This window comes from Nyctereutes procyonoides, unplaced genomic scaffold, assembly GCF_905146905.1.
Source record: "Nyctereutes procyonoides isolate TBG_1078 unplaced genomic scaffold, NYPRO_anot_genome, whole genome shotgun sequence".
NCBI classification, from domain to species: domain Eukaryota; kingdom Metazoa; phylum Chordata; class Mammalia; order Carnivora; family Canidae; genus Nyctereutes; species Nyctereutes procyonoides.
Genome location: NW_026575020.1, coordinates 27626437 through 27646283, shown reverse-complemented (window position 1 = coordinate 27646283; position 19847 = coordinate 27626437). Strand labels below are relative to the sequence as shown.

The following is a 19847-nucleotide window of genomic DNA, read 5'->3' as shown; positions in this document are numbered from 1 at the left end:
TGGGAATATTCCTTCTCATGTTAACCATTAGTGCTCTGTGTATAAGGCAAGACGGCCAAGTGGTTAAATACATGGATTTTTAAGTCAGACAAATCTGGTTTTGAGGCCCAGCTCTGTCATCATCTCTGTGGCCTTGGACAAGTCCCCTCCCCTCTTTGAACTTCACTTTCCTCATCTGTAGAATGAGGATGATATTACTACAGCCCTTGTAGGCTGGGAGGAGGATTGAACAAGATAATGTGCCCCTAGAATCCTGTGAGCTCCTAGTCAAATTAGCTGTTACTTTAAGGCAGAGGCAAGGGTCTCTCAATCACTGCGATCAGTAATGTGAGATAGTTACTCTCCAACTTTGAGGCTGGTGACTGTAACGTGTTTTCCCCTCTTCCAGAATGAATACATGAAAGAAGACTTTCTGATTAAAATTGAAACCTGGCACAAACCAGATCTTGGCACCCAGGAAAATGTAAGTAGTGCTTCCCAAGAGCCCAGGGTCTTCGAGGCTGCAGGGTAGGGTTTTGAGGCTCTGTTCAGCCGCTTCTCCTCTGTGGAGCCTTTTCTATAGTCCCATTCTAACAGCCTTTATCTGGACCTTTCCTACCAGCATGGGATTGCTCTGTCTCTAATTTGCAAAACATGATCTCCAAAGACTCCTTATGGGGCCTTCTCGTAGAGCTAAGATTGGTCTAAATGCAACTCTTGGCAGAGAGGAACTGTATTTTTAAAACATGAAGATTATAGCCTCTGAAGAGCCCCTATAGAGTTATCTATAGATAACTCCTCAATTCTAAAATGCACATGTCCTTTTGACCCGAGTAGTTCCACACCTAGGAATTTATCATGTAAGTTATGCTTTCACATGTGTAAAATAATTTATACACATAGAGATTGATTGCAGTATTCTCTGTGTAACCAAAGATGAAAAACAATGTAAGAGCGCATCAGTAAGACACTGTTAAACTGTGGTGCAGCCATACAGTGATATATTATGCAGCCGTTAAAAAGAACCAATAGAGAATAATCTTCAAGATAGACTGTTCAGTGAAAAAAGCGTGATGCAAAACAGTGTGTATATGTGCTACCATTTGTATTAAAAGAAAAATCTCTCTACACGGATGTTTGTATGTGCATGGAATCTGGCAGTGGTGGCATTACTCAGGATGGGACTGGAAGGTAAGCAAGAGAAAGTTTTTTAAAAGCATCAAAGTAGGGGCACAAGGGTGGCTCAGTCAGCCTCTTGATTTTGGCTTAGGTCATGATCTCAGTATCATGAGATTGAGCCCCACATTGGGCTCTGCGTTGAGCTCGGAATCTGCTTGAGATTCTCTCTTTCCCTCTCCCTCTGCCTCTCCCCCCAGCTCACATGAGTGTGCACACACTCTCTTTCCATCTCTCTAAATCAATAAATAAATAATTTTAAAAAACACATTAAAGTAAGCAGTATATGGCTAAACAGGCAATATGTCCACAAGTATTTGTAGCCAATCTTTACAAAGGAGAACATACGAAATAATTTAAGTGCAGTAGGCCAGAGTATTTTGGCCTGCTGAAATCAGAGCATTTGTTCTCACACGTATATTTACTTAAAACCCTTCCTCCAATTCCTTTGTTTTGTTTTGTTTTTAATATTTTATTTACTTATTCATGAGAGATACAGGGAGAGAGAGAGAGGCAGAGACACAGGCAGAGGGAGAAGCAGGCTCCAGGCCTCTCCCATTCCTTTGGATAACTTTGTTATTCTTTACTGGTAGGAATCTCACATCTATGGCTATGGAAATAACTGTTCCTGGGTGTTGATTCTGGATAAAAGGTGCTTTGTAGCTGACAAAAACTACACAGTGGTCCTCCTTGTTTCTGCAGGTGCATAAACTGGAGCCTGAGGCATGGAAACACGTGGAAGCCATATATATAGACATTGCAGATCGAAGCCAAGTACTTAGCAAGGTAGGAACTATTTAGCAGGGTGGGCTGCCTTTGAGATGCAGAAATAACTTCTCTAAGTGTCAGAGAAACCAGGGAACCATACCCAACTTGGCTCAAAGGGAAGTTCTCTCTTGGCTGTTGTTTGTTTTATTTTTTATTTTTTTTGTTTTATTTTTTAATTTTTTTTTATTTTTATTTATTTATGATAGTCACACACACAGAGAGAGAGAGAGAGAGAGAGAGGCAGAGACACAGGCAGAGGGAGAAGCAGGCTCCATGCACCGGGAGCCCGATGTGGGATTCGATCCCGGGTCTCCAGGATCGCGCCCTGGGCCAAAGGCAGGCGCTAAACCGCTGCGCCACCCAGGGATCCCTTGTTTTATTTTTTAAATTAGAATTAAGAATTCTCTTAATTCTTGGGGATTCTACCAGGAAGATAGTGGCCTGGTTTGGCTCTGGAAATTACTACTAGACATTTTAGGTTCTTCTTTTTTTTTTTTAAGGATTTTATTTATTTATTCATGAGAGACACAGAGAGAGGCACAGACACAGGCAGAGGGAGAAGCAGGCCCCATGTAGGGAGCCTGACGTGGGACTTGATCCAGAGTCTCCAGGATCACACCCTGGGCTGAAGGCGGCGCTAAACTGCTGAGCCACCCAGGCTGCCCCGACATCGTAGGTTCTGAGGATAATTTGCTCAGCTGAAATGACACTTGATCTGAAGCTAGTTCTCAAATTCATTTTTCCAACCCAGTAATTAAAAAACATTTACATGGAGGGGGACACTTGACGGGATGAGCACTGGGTGTTATTCTGTATGTTGGTAAATTGAACACCAATAAAAATTAATTTATAAAAAAAAAAAAATCTTAACACCATTCTGATAAGTTCAAGCCATTGCAATCAGACAAGAAAATGAAATAAAGTTAGTTATACAGAAAAAATAAATAAATAAAAAACATTTATTGCCTGCCTATTATGTTCGGAAGACTGTGTTCTATGAGTTCCAGCCGAATATATGAAAAGACAGATGCCTCGCCCTCAAGAAGTTAGTGGTGGGGGCAGCCCCGGTGGCGCAGCGGTTTAGTGCCGCCTGCAGCCTGGGGTGTGATCCTGGAGACCCGGGATCGAGTCCCACGTTGGGCTCTCTGCATGGAGCCTGATTCTCCCTCTGCCTGTGTCTCTGCCTCTCTCTCTGTGTCTCTCGTGAATAAATAAATAAAATCTTAAAAAAAAAAAAAAAGAAGTTAGTGGTGGCTTCTCAGAGTATAGCAGCATACGCCTAGAAAAGGACCACTGCTCTAGACCGTAAACTTGGAAAGAGCAGGGACCTGGTCTGTCCTGCTCAGTGCTGTGCTGCCAAGAAGGATTTCTTTAGGGAAGGAAAAGTTAGGTTGCTGCTCATTCAGTACTCTTCCTATTTGACAGAGACCTGTTGGGATCAGGGCAGAGGAATTTGGCTCTCTCTGGGGAGTGTTTGCTCTCCACATCCCAGGGGTATGATCCCTCTTTCCTGGAGCCACTCGCTCTTGTGCTTCAGATATTTTGGTTTGTGTATTTCCAAAAAGATACGAAAAACATCTTGTGCTTTCCTTGTCTAATATCTTCATTTCCACCCTCAAAAGTTAGTGGATATTTCAAAAAGCTTTTATTGAAGTATAGCATAAAGCGAAGTGAATATAAATATAGAGCATGGTAGATTTTCTCAAACTGAACATACTCATATGTCTCAAATAGAAATGCTAGCAAAGGGGATCCCTGGGTGGCACAGCGGTTTGGCGCCTGCCTTTGGCCCAGGGCGCCATCCTGGAGACCCGGGATCGAGTCCCACGTCGGGCTCCCGGTGCATGGAGCCTGCTTCTCCCTCTGCCTATGTCTCTGCCTCTCTCTCTCTCTCTCTCTGTGTGACTATCATAAATAAATTTTTAAAAAAATTTTTAAAAAAAATGCTAGCAAAGAGTATGACTCTGAGTATTTTGTCAAGTCTAGTTATTTTATGTGAGTGGAGAGAAGCAGAAGTGGGGAAGATTTAATTAATTTATTTGTTTTTATTTAAGTATAGTTGACATAAAAGGTTTATTTTTTAAGTACACATAAATAATCTTAGCTTTGGGAAATACTTTATGACTTGTGTGTATGAGTGTGGGTGAGTGGGTGAGTGTGGTGTGTTTTTTTCACTATTTTTGTTAAGTAGATATATAGTAAGTTTGCTTTTCCTAAGCCCATATTAGTGCAGAAGAACAACCAAATATTAAACTTTTATTACGATTAATTCACCCACAGCATTGATTGCATTATAAATGAGTGAAATAAGGCTGATAGTAGTGCATAAGAAAATAGGTTCTATACATTGGACATTTCCAGTAATGATTTTATTAAAACAAGTCAATTAAAAAAAAAAAAGCCAGAGAGAGATTGGATAAGATTTCAGGCTTGACAGCCAGTTCTCATCTGGCTGTCATCTGGGGTCATGTTTTAGAATCACCTACAGAGGTTTAAAAAATCTGTGCTGCCCTTACCTGCAGATATTCTCACTCGCTGGGTTTTAGATGGAGTGGCCTAGAAATCTGTATTTTGAAAAAGCTTTCCCTAGTCATTTGAATGCTTATCCCAGGTTGAAAATCTCTGTCTTAAACAGTGGAAATACGTGCATGCTTGGACAGTCTGGTGACACTTTCATAGGTGTCAAATTGAAAACAAACCGTGGCAGAGAAAAATCACATAGCTCTCCTCTGAGGCAAATGTAAACAGTTCTATATCTTGTTTATGACATTTTCCCATATTTTCTTTATACCAGCAGCTTTAAGACTGGTATGAAGTGTACTCTGATGGAAAAATCTAATCTCGGTCTCCCTCCTTCTCTCCTTCTCTCCCTTCCTCCCCCAACTCCAATTCTACAACTTCTCTCAGGACTACAAGGCGGAGGAAGACCCAGCAAAATTTAAATCTATCAAAACTGGCCGAGGACCCTTGGGCCCAAATTGGAAGGTGCAGTTCACACCCTCACCACCAGGGGACAGGGCATAGCATGGGCAGACTTCTTCCCAGGGTGGAGGGGAATGGCTAGGGTAGGCTAAGGGAGAGCCAGAGGTTGGCCCTCTTAGTTACCTGTCTGCCTATATGTGTGTCTCTAATACAGCAAGAGCTTGTAAATCAGAAAGACTGCCCATACATGTGTGCATACAAACTGGTTACTGTCAAGTTCAAGTGGTGGGGCCTGCAGAACAAAGTGGAAAACTTTATACATAAGGTAAGTGACCAGGGTAAGACCTTTCCTGTGTGTGTGTGTGTGTGTGTGTGTGTGTGTGTGTGTGTGTGTGTGTGTGTTGGGAGGGAGGGGATTTTGCCCAACGAGAGAAGATTGTACAACCCGTGTGACTTGTGTCCTACTGTGGCTGACATCAGAATATTTCAGTCTGATTGCCCAGACCCCCACTTCCCCTTTCACTTAACTATCCTACTGCTTAATGCTGTCTATCCAGGGGTATCACATGTGACAGGGAAGGAAACTGAAGCCAAAAAAAAGGAAACAGGAAGGGGCTTGCTATGACTGAACTGCAGATGAAACTTAGTCTTTCTCTCTTCTTAAAACCAAAGGCAAGAGGCCCTGTGAGCCAAATTTTCCAGTGCCCTGAATCCCTGAACTGGACAGACCCAAGGCATTTTTATAGTTTTTTCTTTGATGACAGCCTCCCTCTTGAGCCACCTTTCATGGCTGCTGGCCAGTTTTAACATGGCCTCAGGCTCCAGAGACAAGAGGGAAATTTGGCACAGTTGTTTCTGGGCCTTGGCTGAACTATGAGCTCATGGGCTGCCTGTCTGGGTAGGATTTGGGGCACAGGGGCCTAACTGTGAGGTAGGCACTCATCCTCTCCAGGGGGTTCCCTCCTTCTTGAAGTGATACCTGTTGTCACATGATGACAAAAGTCACTGACTTTTGGGACTTGAGGGCTCATCCATAGAAGCCAGCTAGCACCTCTCCTCACCCCCTTAAGAAAGTGGGGTTATTGACATGGAGATCATGGGAGGGGAGCTGCAACAGTGTTCTCTACCTTCTGGGTTCTAACTAGGTTCCCTCCTTTTTTTGTAGCAAGAAAGGCGTCTATTTACAAACTTCCACAGACAGCTGTTCTGTTGGCTCGATAAGTGGGTTGACCTGACTATGGACGATATCCGAAGGATGGAAGAAGAGACGAAGAGACAGCTGGATGAGGTGAGTGGGCTCCTGGGCTCAACTCAGTAAATCCATGAAGGAGATTGTTGTGTGGGGCAGTTCATGAGGACACCGCCTGTGGCTCTGGGAACATATCACTGTCCATGTGAGTAAGGTTTAGTGCCAGGTAGTATAGAACTATAAGGAAGAAAACTGCTGGTGCTCCTGAATTTGCAGTCTAGCTGAGGTCTTAGCATATTCAGAGAGACAAATATGGCAGTGTGTGCTGCATGCCAAATGAGTAATTGCTGCAGTGGTTCTTCGGAACTGGTGGGGTGGGGGGAATCCCGCTGGGCTGCAGGATTGGAGGTAACCCTGGTAGGAGGCCGGCTGGCCCAATTCATGAGTACCATGCATGTCACCCACAGAGGACAGCAACAGCATTCACACAATTAACTACTCTATAAGGTTGTTTTGAGCTATTTTTAGAGTTTGGAGCCTTGGCTCTTTTGGGGGAAGGGAGGGGTTGGCATGGATCCAAGGAGGAGGGCTGTCTGCTTCATGGGAGTTGAAGGCCTAACACTTCTGCCTCATTTGGGTATGTTTCTCTGCAAGGCTCACTCTGAGGAGATCTTTAGTAAATAAGGTTCAAATACTTACTGTGTGTGAGGGCACCATTCTAAGGACTTTTTCATACACCATTTCCCATGATCCTCACCGTACCTATGAGGAGACTCCACTGTCATTGCCACCCTCAAATGAAGAGGTAGAGGCTCTGAGAGTCCCAACTCCGTGTCCAAGGTCATATAGCCTGCAGGTGCTACAGTCAGGGTAAGAGCCATAGCTCTAAATCACTTGGCTTCTTTTCCTCCCTTAAATGCCATTTGGGGCCCTCTTGCCCTCTCAGGGCTAAAAATAAGGCAGAAAGCTCTATTTCATAACTGCCACCCATTTCTCCCTCATTGTCCTGGTGGGGTTGGCCTTGGAGCCAGATGTCAGGCAGACAGTGCTTTGCGCAGCCTTGCCTAGCTCCCCAGTAGTGCCTCCGATGAGACCCAGGCCTGAGTGACCGTGGTGCCCCCACCTCACTGTGCGGGGCTTGGGCCAGGAGTTCTTCCTTCCTTAGTTCCTGTTGAAGACAGATGTGCTGGTTAGTCATCCAGCTACATTTGGCAGGGAAGTGGCAGGATTTTGGACACAATTCCTGATTCTTCTGCCAGGTATCTTGAAGAAGTAATTTTTAATGTCTAGGACTCTGATGTTTCTAACTGTGTAAGAGAGAGGCCTAGGTGTTATGGTCACCCCTGTCCTGGCCCCCAAAAGAGGGAAAAAAGTTACCAAACAAAGTTGTGTAGAGACTTTGGGGTTTACCCTGGAGCCTTAGCCACCCACTGTCTGACCAAGGCCAGCCTAAAGTAATCAGGATTCATGGAAGCGGTTACAGATAGCCTCTTTGGTACAATTTGAATTCCTGGAGCTGGAAAAACTGCCCAGAGGAGCTACTGGATCTGCCTCCTTCAGGCCCAAAGTTTGGGAGCCCTCACCAGTAGCGAGGGCTTTTTTAACCCCCTGCCTCTCTCTGCATGTTTCTCCATTCTGTGGAGAATTGTGCCAAAAACCTAGAAGACCACTGTCCTCCGGGAAAACTGCAAATGCAGGAAACGCACTTTAGAATTGGAATTTTAGGGATCCCTGGGTGGCACAGCGGTTTAGCGCCTGCCTTTGGCCCAGGGCGCGATCCTGGAGACCCGGGATCGAATCCCACGTCGGGCTCCCGGTGCATGGAGCCTGCTTCTCCCTCTGCCTATGTCTCTGCCTCTCTCTCTCTCTCTGTGTGTGTGACTATCATAAATAAATAAAAATTAAAAAAAAAAAGAATTGGAATTTTAAATAGTTTGCAGTGGAAGAGAAAGCAAAACCAAGTCTGTGTCATTGAGGGACATCTTTTGACCCCATTAGCGGCTGTACTGGACCTTTGTGTGCTAACTATACCTCTGACTTAGTTGTCTTTTGTTTTTTTTTGTTTTTTTCCTCCTAAAAGTCTTTCTATCAAAGTTTTATTTTTATAGTTTTATTTTTAATTAAAAAAAAACACTTTCTTGGAGTATGACTGGCATATAGAAAGCTGCACAGGGGTGCTTGGGAGGTTCAGGCAGGTAAGCATCAGACTCTTAGTTTAGGCTCTCAGGTCATGATCTCTGGGTCATGGGATCAAGCCCGACATCTGGCTCTGTGCTCAACGGGGAGTCTGCTTGTCCCTTTCCCTCTGCCCCTGCCTCTGCTTGTGCTCTCTTTCTCTCTCTCTCAAACAAATAAAATCTTAAAAAAAAAAAAAAAAAAAAAAAGAGGGCAAGAGGGCAGCCTGGGTGGCTCAGCAGTTTAGCACTGCCTTCAGCCCAGGGCATGATCCTGAATCCCAGGATCGAGTCTCATGTTGGGCTCCCTGCATGGAGTCTGCTTTTCCCTCTGCCTATGTCTCAGACTCTCTCTCTCTCTCTCTTTTTCCTTCTGCCTATGTCTCTGCCTCTCTCTCTGTGTCTCTCATGAATAAATAAAATCTTTAAAAGAAAAATAAAGAACGAAAAAAGAAAACTATGCTTATTTATTTTAGAGAGAGTGTGTGTGAGCAGGGTTGGGGGCTGGCAGAAGGAGAGGGAGAGAGAGAAAATCTTAAGCAGGCTCCATGCTCAGTGAGGAACCTGATGCAGAACTGAATCTAACTACTCTGAGATTGTCACCTGAGCTGAAGCCAGAAGTTGGACACTTAACCAACTGAACCACCCAGGCGCCCTGTGCACATATTTAATGTATACATCTTAATGAGTTTCAGATAAGTATACACCTGTGAGATCATCATGACAATCATTGCCATAAACAAAAACATTACCTCCAGAAGTATTTTTATAGTTTTCAAACTCAGACGATATCCCAGCTTGCAAGGAAGAAGCTGTTCTCCTCTGCCCTGTGCCTGGAGTCCCCCTACCCCAAAAGCAGCCCCTTGCAATTCTCATAATTGTTTCTTTTGTTAATTACCCCCCGTATTTCCAAAGAATATACTTAGGTGCTTAATTCTTCAGTTCTCCACTTTAGATATTAATGTTAGACTTATTGTATGGAAGATTTAATTCCTATACCCCACCTACCACTCACATTCTCTTTTCTTTTCTCCAGTATCACAATTTGGAGTTAATTTATTATTCAGTGTTATATTATGACAACTTTGTCATTCTTTTCCCCAACTGAGCGCTTAAGTCTGCTCCTGATATTCCTTCCTTTCTTGGAAAACTCTTTGATTTTTTAAGAAGTTAGCCTGAAACTAGTATTACACTGTATGTTAACTAACTGGAATTTAAATAAAAACTTGGGAAGGGGTAGCCCCAGTGGCGCAGCGGTTTAGCGCCGCCTGCAGCCCAGGGCGTGATCCTGGAGACCCGGGATCGAGTCCTACGTCGGGCTCCCTGCATGGAGCCCGCTACTCCCTCTGCCTGTGTCTCTGCCTGTGTCTCTCTCTCTCTCTCTGAATGAATAAATAAATAAATCTTAAAAAAACAAAAAAAAATAAAAACTTGGGAAAACGGGATCCCTGGGTGGCTCACTGGTTTAGCGCCTGCCTTCAGCCCAGGGCGTGATTCTGGAGTCCCGTGATTGAGTCCCGCATCGGGCTCCCTGCATGGAGCCTACTTCTCCCTCTGCCTGTGTCTCTGCCTCTCTCTCTCTCTGTGTGTCTCTCATGAAGAAAGAAAGAAAGAAAGAAAGAAAGAAAGAAAGAAAGAAAGAAAGAAAGAAAGAAAGAAAGAAAGAAAGAAAGAAAGAAAGAAAGAGAGAGAGAGAGAGAGAGAGAGAGAGAGAGAGAGAGAAAGAAAGAAAGAAAGAAAGAAGAAAGAAAGAAAAGAAAGAAAGAAGAAAGAAAAGCTAAGAAGTTACTAATTGTCTCCTTCCCTTTTGTTAGCTTAGTTTTATGTACCTCTGTCCTTAAGTTTTGTTTTTGAGTCTTTACATCAGTGATCCAGTCTGGTTGGTGTGTGATGCACGCTGTGTAATAATGCGAGTGATGTAGTCCAACCTCATTGATTTTGCTTCCTCTCAGTTCTAAAAACTAAGGATCTAAATGTCCCCCTAGTTTTTTAAAAAAATATTTTATTTATTTATGGGAGAGAGTGCACAAGCGTGGGTGGGGAGGAGCAGAGGGAGAGGGAGAAGCAGGGTCCCCAATTGAGCACAGAGCCCAACCCTGGGCCTGAGCTGAAATCCAGAGCCAGCCGCTCAACTGACTGAGCCACCCAGGTGCCCCAAGGTCTCCTCAGTTTTAGAAAATGTTTTATATTATAATTTCTCTCTCTTTTTGTCATAACTTCCTCCCCTCTGTTTTCTTTGTCCTTTTTCTGGAATTTTTATTAGGAGTTAGAAGTCAGACCTCATGAATTGACTTAGTTTACTTATGGTTTCTTTCCCTTTTTGTCTGTTTTTTTTTTTTTTTTTTTTAAGATTTTATTTTATGTATTCATGAGAGACACAGAGAGAGGGGCACAAACACAGGCAGAGGGAGAAGCAGGCTCCATGCAGGGAGCCCGACGTGGGACCCGATCCCTGGTCTCTAGGATCAGGCCCTGGGCTGAAGGCGGCGCTAAACTGCTGAGCCACCTGGGCTGCCCTTGTCTGCCTTTTGGAAGATACTTTCCAATGTTAACTTCTCTCTCATCTATTGAATTTCAAAACATTTTATGTATTTGTTTAGTCTTTAATAATTTGTTTTCTTTGTGTGGGTTTTTTTTTAAGATTTTATTTATTTATTTGAGAGAGAAATAGAGAGCATGAGCATGGGGAGAGGAAGAAGCAGATTCCTGCTGAGCAGAGAGCCTGACATGGGGCTCAATCCCAGGTCCCTGAGATCATGACCTGAGCTGAAGGCAGACACTTAACCCAATGATCCACCCAGGTGCCTCAGCCAAACTTCTTTATTCTCACTTTCAAATAAGTCTCCTGTTTTCAGCTCCTCCTGCCCTCCCACCCTCTAAGATACTTGGTGCTTCCAGTTCCTGAGGCTTTGGAGAACCTGCAGCACAAATAGGTCTGTCCTTCGCTCCCCTCCTCACAAGCACTTAAGTCCTGCTGCTCTGCAAATTAGTCACTACTCATCCATCCATATTTCATCTTCCAGAATGTTGCTACCTTCTCTTATCTGCTGTTGTCTCCTCTGTTCTTGTTGTCTTTGTGTTTTTACATCTTTCGTTTATTCCTTTATTATCATTGTAGTAGGGTTTAGGGGAGGAATAGCAATAAATGCGTGTTAAAATCTGTCATGATTAACTATAAATTTGCAATCAGAATTATGACCCTTATTTTTTTTTATTAATGCATAGTAATCTAGCGTGGGTGGATTTTTTTTGTGTGTGAATTATGACTATAAGGCCACAGTCACCACTACTATAACTCTAGTCCCTTTGGGAAGGTGGGCTCACCATTCTTGGATGAGGCTCAAGGATTTGAGAAACAAGAGATCAAGAGATTAGTCCTTTGCCCTAAAAAGAAAAATGTCAGGAAATGTGTGCCTGTAGGAGAGCAGTGTCTGTTCATCTTTCTCCCTCCCTTCTTCCCTTTTTCTCCCTCTCCTTTGCTCTTGCTCTCTTAAGAGACTCATAATCTCAAAGTTGGGAAGAAGGCACCTTAAAGGTCACTTAGTCCAATTGCATGTCCAGTGTTTGAGTCTTCTCTGCAGCTTCCCCTCCAGCTCGTGCTTGATCACCTCCTCTAATGGGGAACTCACTATCTATTGAACATGGTAGTAATAAAAATATTTTTATTACTAATAGAAGCCAATATCGTATTGAGGTTTTACTGTACCCCTGTTGTGTGTGGTCAGCATTTTCTATGAATTATGCCATCAGATCATCATGTCAGCCTGTGCTATAATATTATTTTCATTTTATAGATAAGAGAAACTGAGGCTCCGAGAAGCTGAGGATACCTTCTAGTTCAGTGAACAAGTGCCTCCTGGGCCTTTGGCCACTAACGCTATAGATAATGACCCTGGGATAAAACTCATGATTTACTGGCTTCTAGAACATTTGCTTAAAAACACCAGAGATACATGTGTCAGAGTGCATGAGTAAAATTCTGCAGCATTTTCTTCCCAGGCTTCCCTTTTGGAGCTTCCTTCTCATCCCTGTTGGCTCCATGATTCCTCTGGTCCTTCCATAGCCCATTCCTTCGGGATATAGCTGAGAGGCTGCATGACCCCCTTGCTCTGCTGGCCAACCTTGCGGGCTGTCTCTGAGCCTCCTTGTCATCAGTCTCCCTGTCCATATGCTTGCATGTCAGTGTGCCTGTCTTTCCTCATCTCCTGAATCTTGATATAGAAGTCCCTTGCTCCATCCTATGGCTTTCTGACAGATGGATGATGTATCACCACCATTGTTAGATTTTGAGTCTCAAACTCTGAACTGGTTACCCAGAGACTGTGTAAGTGTCCCTGTGCTATGAAATGCCTGGAAGGACACTATTCCCCAAAGTTTCCAGTTTGTGATTGGGGTAGATAGAAGTTTGGAGAATTAAGCTGATAAAGAGAAATCACTCAGTGCCGGGCCACAGGAGAGCAGAGAGTGAGATTCCAGTAGCACATGCAGAGGGCAGAGCTAGCTCAGTCTCTTGAGGCTGAGGGATCCCTGTATTTGGAGGATGATGTTGTTTTGTGGATTCTAAATTCTCCTTCATCTGCTCAACAGTGACTAACCCCAGGGCAGATCACCTGGAACATTAGCCAACGCCTTGAAATATGGAAGCAACTTTATTTTCTTTTTAGGTATAGTGTCATTTTTCAATATTAAGGTAATATATAAACATTAAACTTTTTTTTTTTTAAGTAGTAAAAAGCAGAAAGAAATCAACTTGTACTCTGAGTGTTTAAAACAACCTCTAGGGGCACCTGGGTTGCTCAGACGGTTGAGCGTCTGACTCTTGGCATTCAACTCAGGTTTCATGGTCTCAGGGTCGTGGGATTGAGCCCCAGCATCAGGCTCCTTGTTCAACACAGTCTGCTTGAGATTCTGTCCCTCTGCCTCTGCCTCTCCCCCTATTTGATGGTGCACACATATTCTCTCTCTCTCTCAAATAAAATACATAAATAAAACCTTTAAAGACAAGCTCTAAAACATTTTTAAGTCTTTCTACACACTTTTATTTTACTTAGTTATTGTCATACTATATGGGCCAAATGTATATCCTACTTTTTCCTCTAAACAAATATATAAGATCATAACAAATACAAAGTTTCCCACTGAAAGTGTTTCTTCAGATACATGTTTCTGACTACAGTATACATATTGTTCTGTATTCTTTCATTGCCCTATAATGGATTTTCCTTCATGTTTCCAAGTGCTCACTGCTACAAATAATGCTGTAATGAAAATTTTTGTGCACTCAGTTTTTGGGATTACTATTTGGATTTGGATTAAGATTATTTCCTTAGAATAAATTCCTACAAGTGGAATTAGAGAATTTAAGACTCTTATTATTTATTACCTAATTTCTTTTCCAAAGGGCTTTTTAAGGAGGTTCTAAAAACAATTCTGCATGTGACTCATATCTGTTCCTTCAGGAATGTTTGGTCTGTGGTTGCTTTTCAGTGCCTTAAACTGATTTTTTTTACTAGCTTTATTTTTTTTTGAACTTTTTATTTTGAATTGATTGTAAGATTTACATGGAGTTATAAGAAATAATGCACAGAGATCCACTTCTCCCAATGGCAAACATATTGCTAAACTAACAGCATAACAACTGGGATAGTGACATTGATACTTTTACTAGGTGTTTTTTTTTTTTTTAAGATTTTATTTATTTGTGAGAGACAGAGATAGGCAGAGACATAGGCAGAGGGAGAAGCAGGCCTCCTGTGGGGAACCCGATGTGGGACTCAGTCCCAGGACCCTGGGATCACGCCCTGAACTGAAGGCTGATGCTCAACCACTGAGCCACCCAGATGCCCCACTAGTTTGTTTTTGTTTTTGTTTTAATCAAAGGACTATTTCATACTTAATAATAAAAACAATGTTCGAAAGCTATAGAAAAATAGGGGCACTTGGCTGGCTTATTTACTGGAACATGCAACTCTTGATCTTGGGGTTGTGAGTTTGAGCTCCATGTTGGGTGTAGAGATTTCTTTAAAAACAATAAAATATTTTTTTAAAAATAAAATCCTTAAAAAATATATAGAAAAGTAAAAAAATGGAAGTCCATGTAAATAAATAAAACTAGATGAATAAAAGTCCCTTTCTTCCAACCCCTGGCCTTATTCCCTAGAGAAAATCAGCAAAAAAACAAACCAAGATTAGAGTTTCTATTTTCATATTCCTTGACTATATGTAATACATAGCCTGCAGTAGCTTGATCTGAGGAACAAACATCAGATAAAATCTCATGGTGTCATATAGGCCCCAGGAAATAGGAAATAAGCATTCTTAGAATATTTCATGATAAGAATGAAATAATGTATTTTTGTTTCAGTGGCAACCTCTGAAGTGACCTTGTCTCTGTGAGTAGGGGAAGCTATTAGCTTCCCTGATAGGAAGTTGTATCTTAAGCAGTAGCAAACGGGACCTGGCTTTGGGCTAGTAAACTAAAACAAGGCAGTAAGCTTTTATAGTATACATGGATCTGGTTGAGGCCCAAGGAGCTTTGCTTCCCTATATTAAATCTCAGCTTCTCTGAAATTAAAAGTTTATGTGAATGGTCATTTTTCTCTATGATATTTTTTAAAATTTATTTATTTATTCACTCATTCATGAGAGACACAGAGAAAGAGGCAGAGATACAGGCAGAGGGAGAAGCGGGCTCCCTATAGGGAGCCTGAGGCAGGACTCAATCCCAGGACCCTGGAATCACGCCCTGAGCCAAAGGCAGATGCTCAACAACTGAGCCACCCGGGCATCCCTGTGAATGGTTCATTAACAAGCAAACATTTAATGAGCACATTTTTGTATTTTTAAAAAAATATATTTTGAGCCGAGATACAGAAACAACCTAAGTGTCCATCAATAGATAAATGGATAAAAAAAAAAATAGATAAATGGATAAAGAAGATGGGGTGTGTGTTATGGTGTATCAGCCCATAAAAAAGAATTAAATCTTATACTATGACAGTATGGATGGACCCTAAAGGGTGTGATACTAAGTGAAATAAGTCAGAAAAAGACAAATACCATATAATCTCACTTATATCTGAAATCTAAAAGACAAAACAAATGAACAAACAAATGAGAAGCAGAAACAGACTCATAAATACAGAGAACAAACTGGTTGTTCCCAGAGAGGAGGTGGGAAAGGGGGTGGGTGAAATAAGTGACGGGGATTACGATGTATGAACTTTCAGTTATAAAAAAAAAAGCATCAGGGGGGAAAAAAAAAGCACCAGGGATGCCTAGGTGGCTCAGTGGTTAAGCATCTGCCTTCGGCTCAGGGCATGATCCTGGAGTCCCGGGATCGAGTCCCACATCTGGCTCCCTGCAAGGAGCCTGCTTCTCCCTCTGCCTATGTCTCTGCCTCTCTTTCTCTGTGTCTCTCATGAATTGAAAAAAAAAAAAATCTTAAAAAAAAAGTAAAACAAGTCACAGGATGAAAAGTACAGCGCAGGGAATAACAGTCAACAGTAGTGTAATAACTCTGTATGGTGACTGGATGCAACTACACTTATGTGGCGAGGATTTCCTAACATTTCTAATTATCAAATCACTACATGTACACTGAAACTGACTTAATGTTGCACATCAGCTGTACTTCAATTTTTTTAATATATTTTTTAATTTTTTATTTATTTATGATAGTCACACACAGAGAGAGAGAGAGGCAGAGACACAGGCAGAGGGAGAAGCAGGCTCCATGCACCGGGAGCCCGATGTGGGATTCGATCCCGGGTCTCCAGCATCGTGCCCTGGGCCAAAGGCAGGCGCCAAACCGCTGCGCCACCCAGGGATCCCTGTACTTCAATTTTTTAAAAAAATTTCTTCTGAAAAGAATTTCAAACCTACAGAAAACAGGAATACAATAACTCCTAGATACACCTTGGTCCAGAGATCCCATTCCCCTGAAGCAGAGGATAGAGCTCAAGGGCCCCACACTGTACCCTTCAGTTTCTCAATCTGGCTCAATGCCTGTTTTCCTGGTGCTTGATGCTTTTGAAGGTTAAAGGCAAGTCATTCTGTAGAATGTCTTTCAGTTTGGGTTTGTCCAGTGATTCTGTGTGATTAGATCCAGTTTATATATGTTAGGCCAGAATGTTGCAGATAATCGGTATCCTTTCATTGTATTCCAGCGGTCTTTCTGTCCAGTTACTGGTGAGGTTACCTCTGCCCACCTGAGGCACAACAGGGTATCACAGGCTCATCTTTGTCTTTCCATGACAGAGCCCCAGGACCAGCTATATTTCTAAGGAGCCTTGGCTCCTTTCAATGAAGGATGCAAGGTGTATTCCTGACTGTTGGGGTGCTGCTGCTCCCAGGCCTTCTCATAGGCAGAGTTGGGGTACTTTTACATCTATGGTTATTTGTCCCTCTGTCTTACATACTGTGTTCACACGAATACTTCCAGTTCCAACCTAGCATTACAAGGTAAATGTTTTGTCTTTTTAAAAATATGACAGTGCAGGGGGAGCCTGGCTGCCTCAGTTTGAGTGTGTGACTCTTGATCTCAGGGTTCTGAGTTTGAGTCCCACGTTGGGTAAACACATTGCTTTCAAATAAAATATTTAAAATAAAGAGGGACCTGGGTGGTTCAGTGGTTGAACATCTGCCTTTGGCTCAGGTTGTGATCCCAGGGTCCTGGGATTGAGTTCTGTATCAGGCTTCCCACAGGGAGCCTGCTTTTCCTTCTGCCTATGACTCTGCCTCTCTCTGTGCATCTCTCATGAATAAATAAATAAAAACTTTTAAAAATAAAAAATTTCTTTAAAAATAAAAAAATAAAGAAAAATAAAATTAATAAATAAAATTAAAATAGGACAATGCCTTTATCCTTACAGAATTGTCACATTGGAAAATCTTGAATTTTTTAAACTCCTGTAAAGTAATATATTAATGGACATTAATTAATAACTGAAATTAGAGGAAAAATAAAAATCAAAAATTATCATTCGTGGGGTGCCTAGCTGGCTCAGTTGGAGGAACGTGCAACTCTTGATCTCAGGGTTGTGAGTTCGAGCCCCACATTGAGGGTAGAGATGACTTAGTGAATTTTTTAAAAACTTAAAGATATTCATGAAAGTGAGTTTAGATCTACAGGTAGAGCTAGGAATGAGCACATACTGGCTTGGTGTCAGCAAATAGACCTTCCTGTTGGACACAGTGGGTCTTTGCTGGGGATGAGGAAAAGTGAGGCTTATAAGACTGATTTTATTGGGACACCTGGGTGGCTCAGCCGTTGAGTGTCTGCCTTTGGCTCAGGGCGTGATCCTGAGGTCTGAAAATTGAATCCCACATTGGGCTCCCTGCAAGGAACCTGCTTCTCCCTCTGCCCATGTCTCTGTCTTCTCTGTGTCTCTCATGAATATATAAATAAAATCTTAAAAAAAAAAAAACTGATTTTATGACTCAATGTCTGTCTGTCTCCTATAGGTTCTGACCTATCAGATCTGAGGCCCAAGAATCTACAAGTAGCTCGGGCAATTATTTTGCTCAAGTAGGAAACTCTGGCCTAAAAGACCAAGCTAAGACATTTGATGTAATTCTGATAAAAGCTATCAATAGGGAGTGAATATGGGAACCTCTGGGGAGGAGCAGGAGAATTTTTTTTTTTTTTTTAACATGCCCAGGTTCCACACGGACTCACTGATTATAATAGTTGGGGGGGAAACAGGGAGTGTGAACAATGAATAGGAGTTTGAAATTAAAAAAAAAAAAAGAGTTTGAAATATGGCGGAAGAGTATTTTGAAAATATTTCCTAGTGGAGAACTACTGCTTCTGAGGTAGAATCTCTGCAAAATGGGGCAATATTAAAGTTTTAGTGACCAAAACAGAACTCTGAGGAGGAAGGTGGCATAGAAGTCCAGGTTCTTCAGAGCTTGTGGGACACACACATCCCCTTTGCTGCAGGATGTTGCAGAAACAGCACATAAACATGGCCTGAGTGCATACTCCATGCCAAGCACTCAGCTTTGCTAAGTACTCTCCACGAATATCTTTATTTAATCATCAACAACCACTTACATAGGTACTTTTATCGACTCTGTTTTATTATTATACAGACTGAGGCTTAGAGTGCAGTGAAGTCAGTTGCTCAGGGTCACACACTTTGTCATGGCACCAGAATACAGTCCAGGGAGTTTGATTCCAGAGGTCATTCCCTGAGGTGCTTAAAATTTGTTGAAGAAAGAATGAAAGTCGAGCAGAAAAACTCATGCATAGTGACGAAATATCTAATGGGAAGTTAAAATACACATTATAGGCATTCTGCAAACAGAATGGAACTTTCAAATTGGAAAGGACTTGAGAGAGATCACTTCCACGGTATCCCCACAAGTTGTGTCCACTTCTGCTTGGAAGGTGCAGTTGACAGGGGCCACTCAGCATTTTCAGAGAAGACCCCATCCTGTTTTCTAGCAGCCTCGTACTTCTGCTAAGCTGAGATCTACCCACCCCCCTGCACTTTTAGCCCTTTCCTTCTTGTGCCACCCTCTGCCCACCTGATTGCGGAACCTCTCAGTAGAGCCCAGGAAAGGGAATCGCTGTTCCTGCCGCCTGGACCACTTCTCCCCAATGCCCTCTCTGGGAAGCCACAGGACTTTCCCCCACTTCTTTGGGTCTCTACTCAACCTCAGTTATCAGAGAGGCTTTCTCCACAGCCCATTTCCCCAGGGTCATTCTCCATCTCAGCAGTCCTCAGCCCCACCTGACGTATATTTGTTTGTTCTCCCCTGCTTCACCCCAGAGTGTTAAGCACCAGAAGGAGAGACCTGGTCTGTTTTGGTTCACTGCCAAATTCTCAGGCCTGAAGCAGTTTTGTGCAGTTCCTAGCACAAAAGAGTTGCTTCATAGGTATTTGAATGAATGAATGAATGAATGAATGAAGAGAGGAGCTTAAGAGCCGCACCCCAGCACTGGGATGCAGGGAGAGGAAGAGAAATCATGGACGGTGGAACCAGTGACATGTAGCTATAAATGGCATGGCTTTGGCTGTGTGCAGAATTCTACTCTTCTGATTTGCTTTGTGCACAAAAAATGCTCCACCCTCTTCAAGGACTGAAGAGAAGGCAGAATGTATTTGTGTTGGAGTTCCATCAGCAGTGAGAGCCTTCAGTTTTTCCTGGTTTTTTTCTGTTCCAGATGAGACAAAAGGACCCAGTGAAAGGAATGACTGCGGATGACTAAAGGCACCCCTCCCCCTTCTGCACTGTATGTACTGAATCTGTCCCTTTGCATCTCCTTTGACGTAAAAATTTGTTTGGGTCCTCAGGCCCTTAGCAACTCACTATGGAGTCAGGAAACTCGCTTCCTTCCTCGTCCTATCCTCCATTAATAGTGATGACTGCCATACTAAACAGCTCTTAGGCTTCCATTGAAAGATGTTGTGACTATTAGAACATTTCAGGGACATGTGATTTTAGAATGAACTGCCCAGACACATAGACTCAGTGGTGAGAAGTGGGGCTGGGTTAGGGCAGTAGACGCAGAACTGAAGCTTAACTGCAACTAATTCTTCCTCTCGTAACCAGAGCCATTTCAGTTTGAAGTTGGCTATAGTTGACTCTCTATAGCCCTGTGCCAGAGCTAGTTCCTGGCTCCCAGCTGC

At 42.7% G+C, this 19847-nt stretch overlaps 1 protein-coding gene across 1 annotated transcript in view; it reads left to right on the top strand.

Moving 5' to 3' along the window:
* The window catches only part of PITPNA (phosphatidylinositol transfer protein alpha), a 42389-nt gene that overhangs the window by 19271 nt on the left and 3271 nt on the right, over positions 1-19847 (top strand). Inside the window, exons 6-11 of the mRNA XM_055316402.1 lie at positions 389-463; positions 1858-1941; positions 4831-4908; positions 5060-5170; positions 6011-6133; positions 19382-19450. Coding sequence (XP_055172377.1) covers positions 389-463; positions 1858-1941; positions 4831-4908; positions 5060-5170; positions 6011-6133; positions 19382-19426 — 516 coding nt within the window. The 3' untranslated portion in view covers positions 19427-19450. The remainder of the gene's footprint in view (positions 1-388; positions 464-1857; positions 1942-4830; positions 4909-5059; positions 5171-6010; positions 6134-19381; positions 19451-19847) is intronic.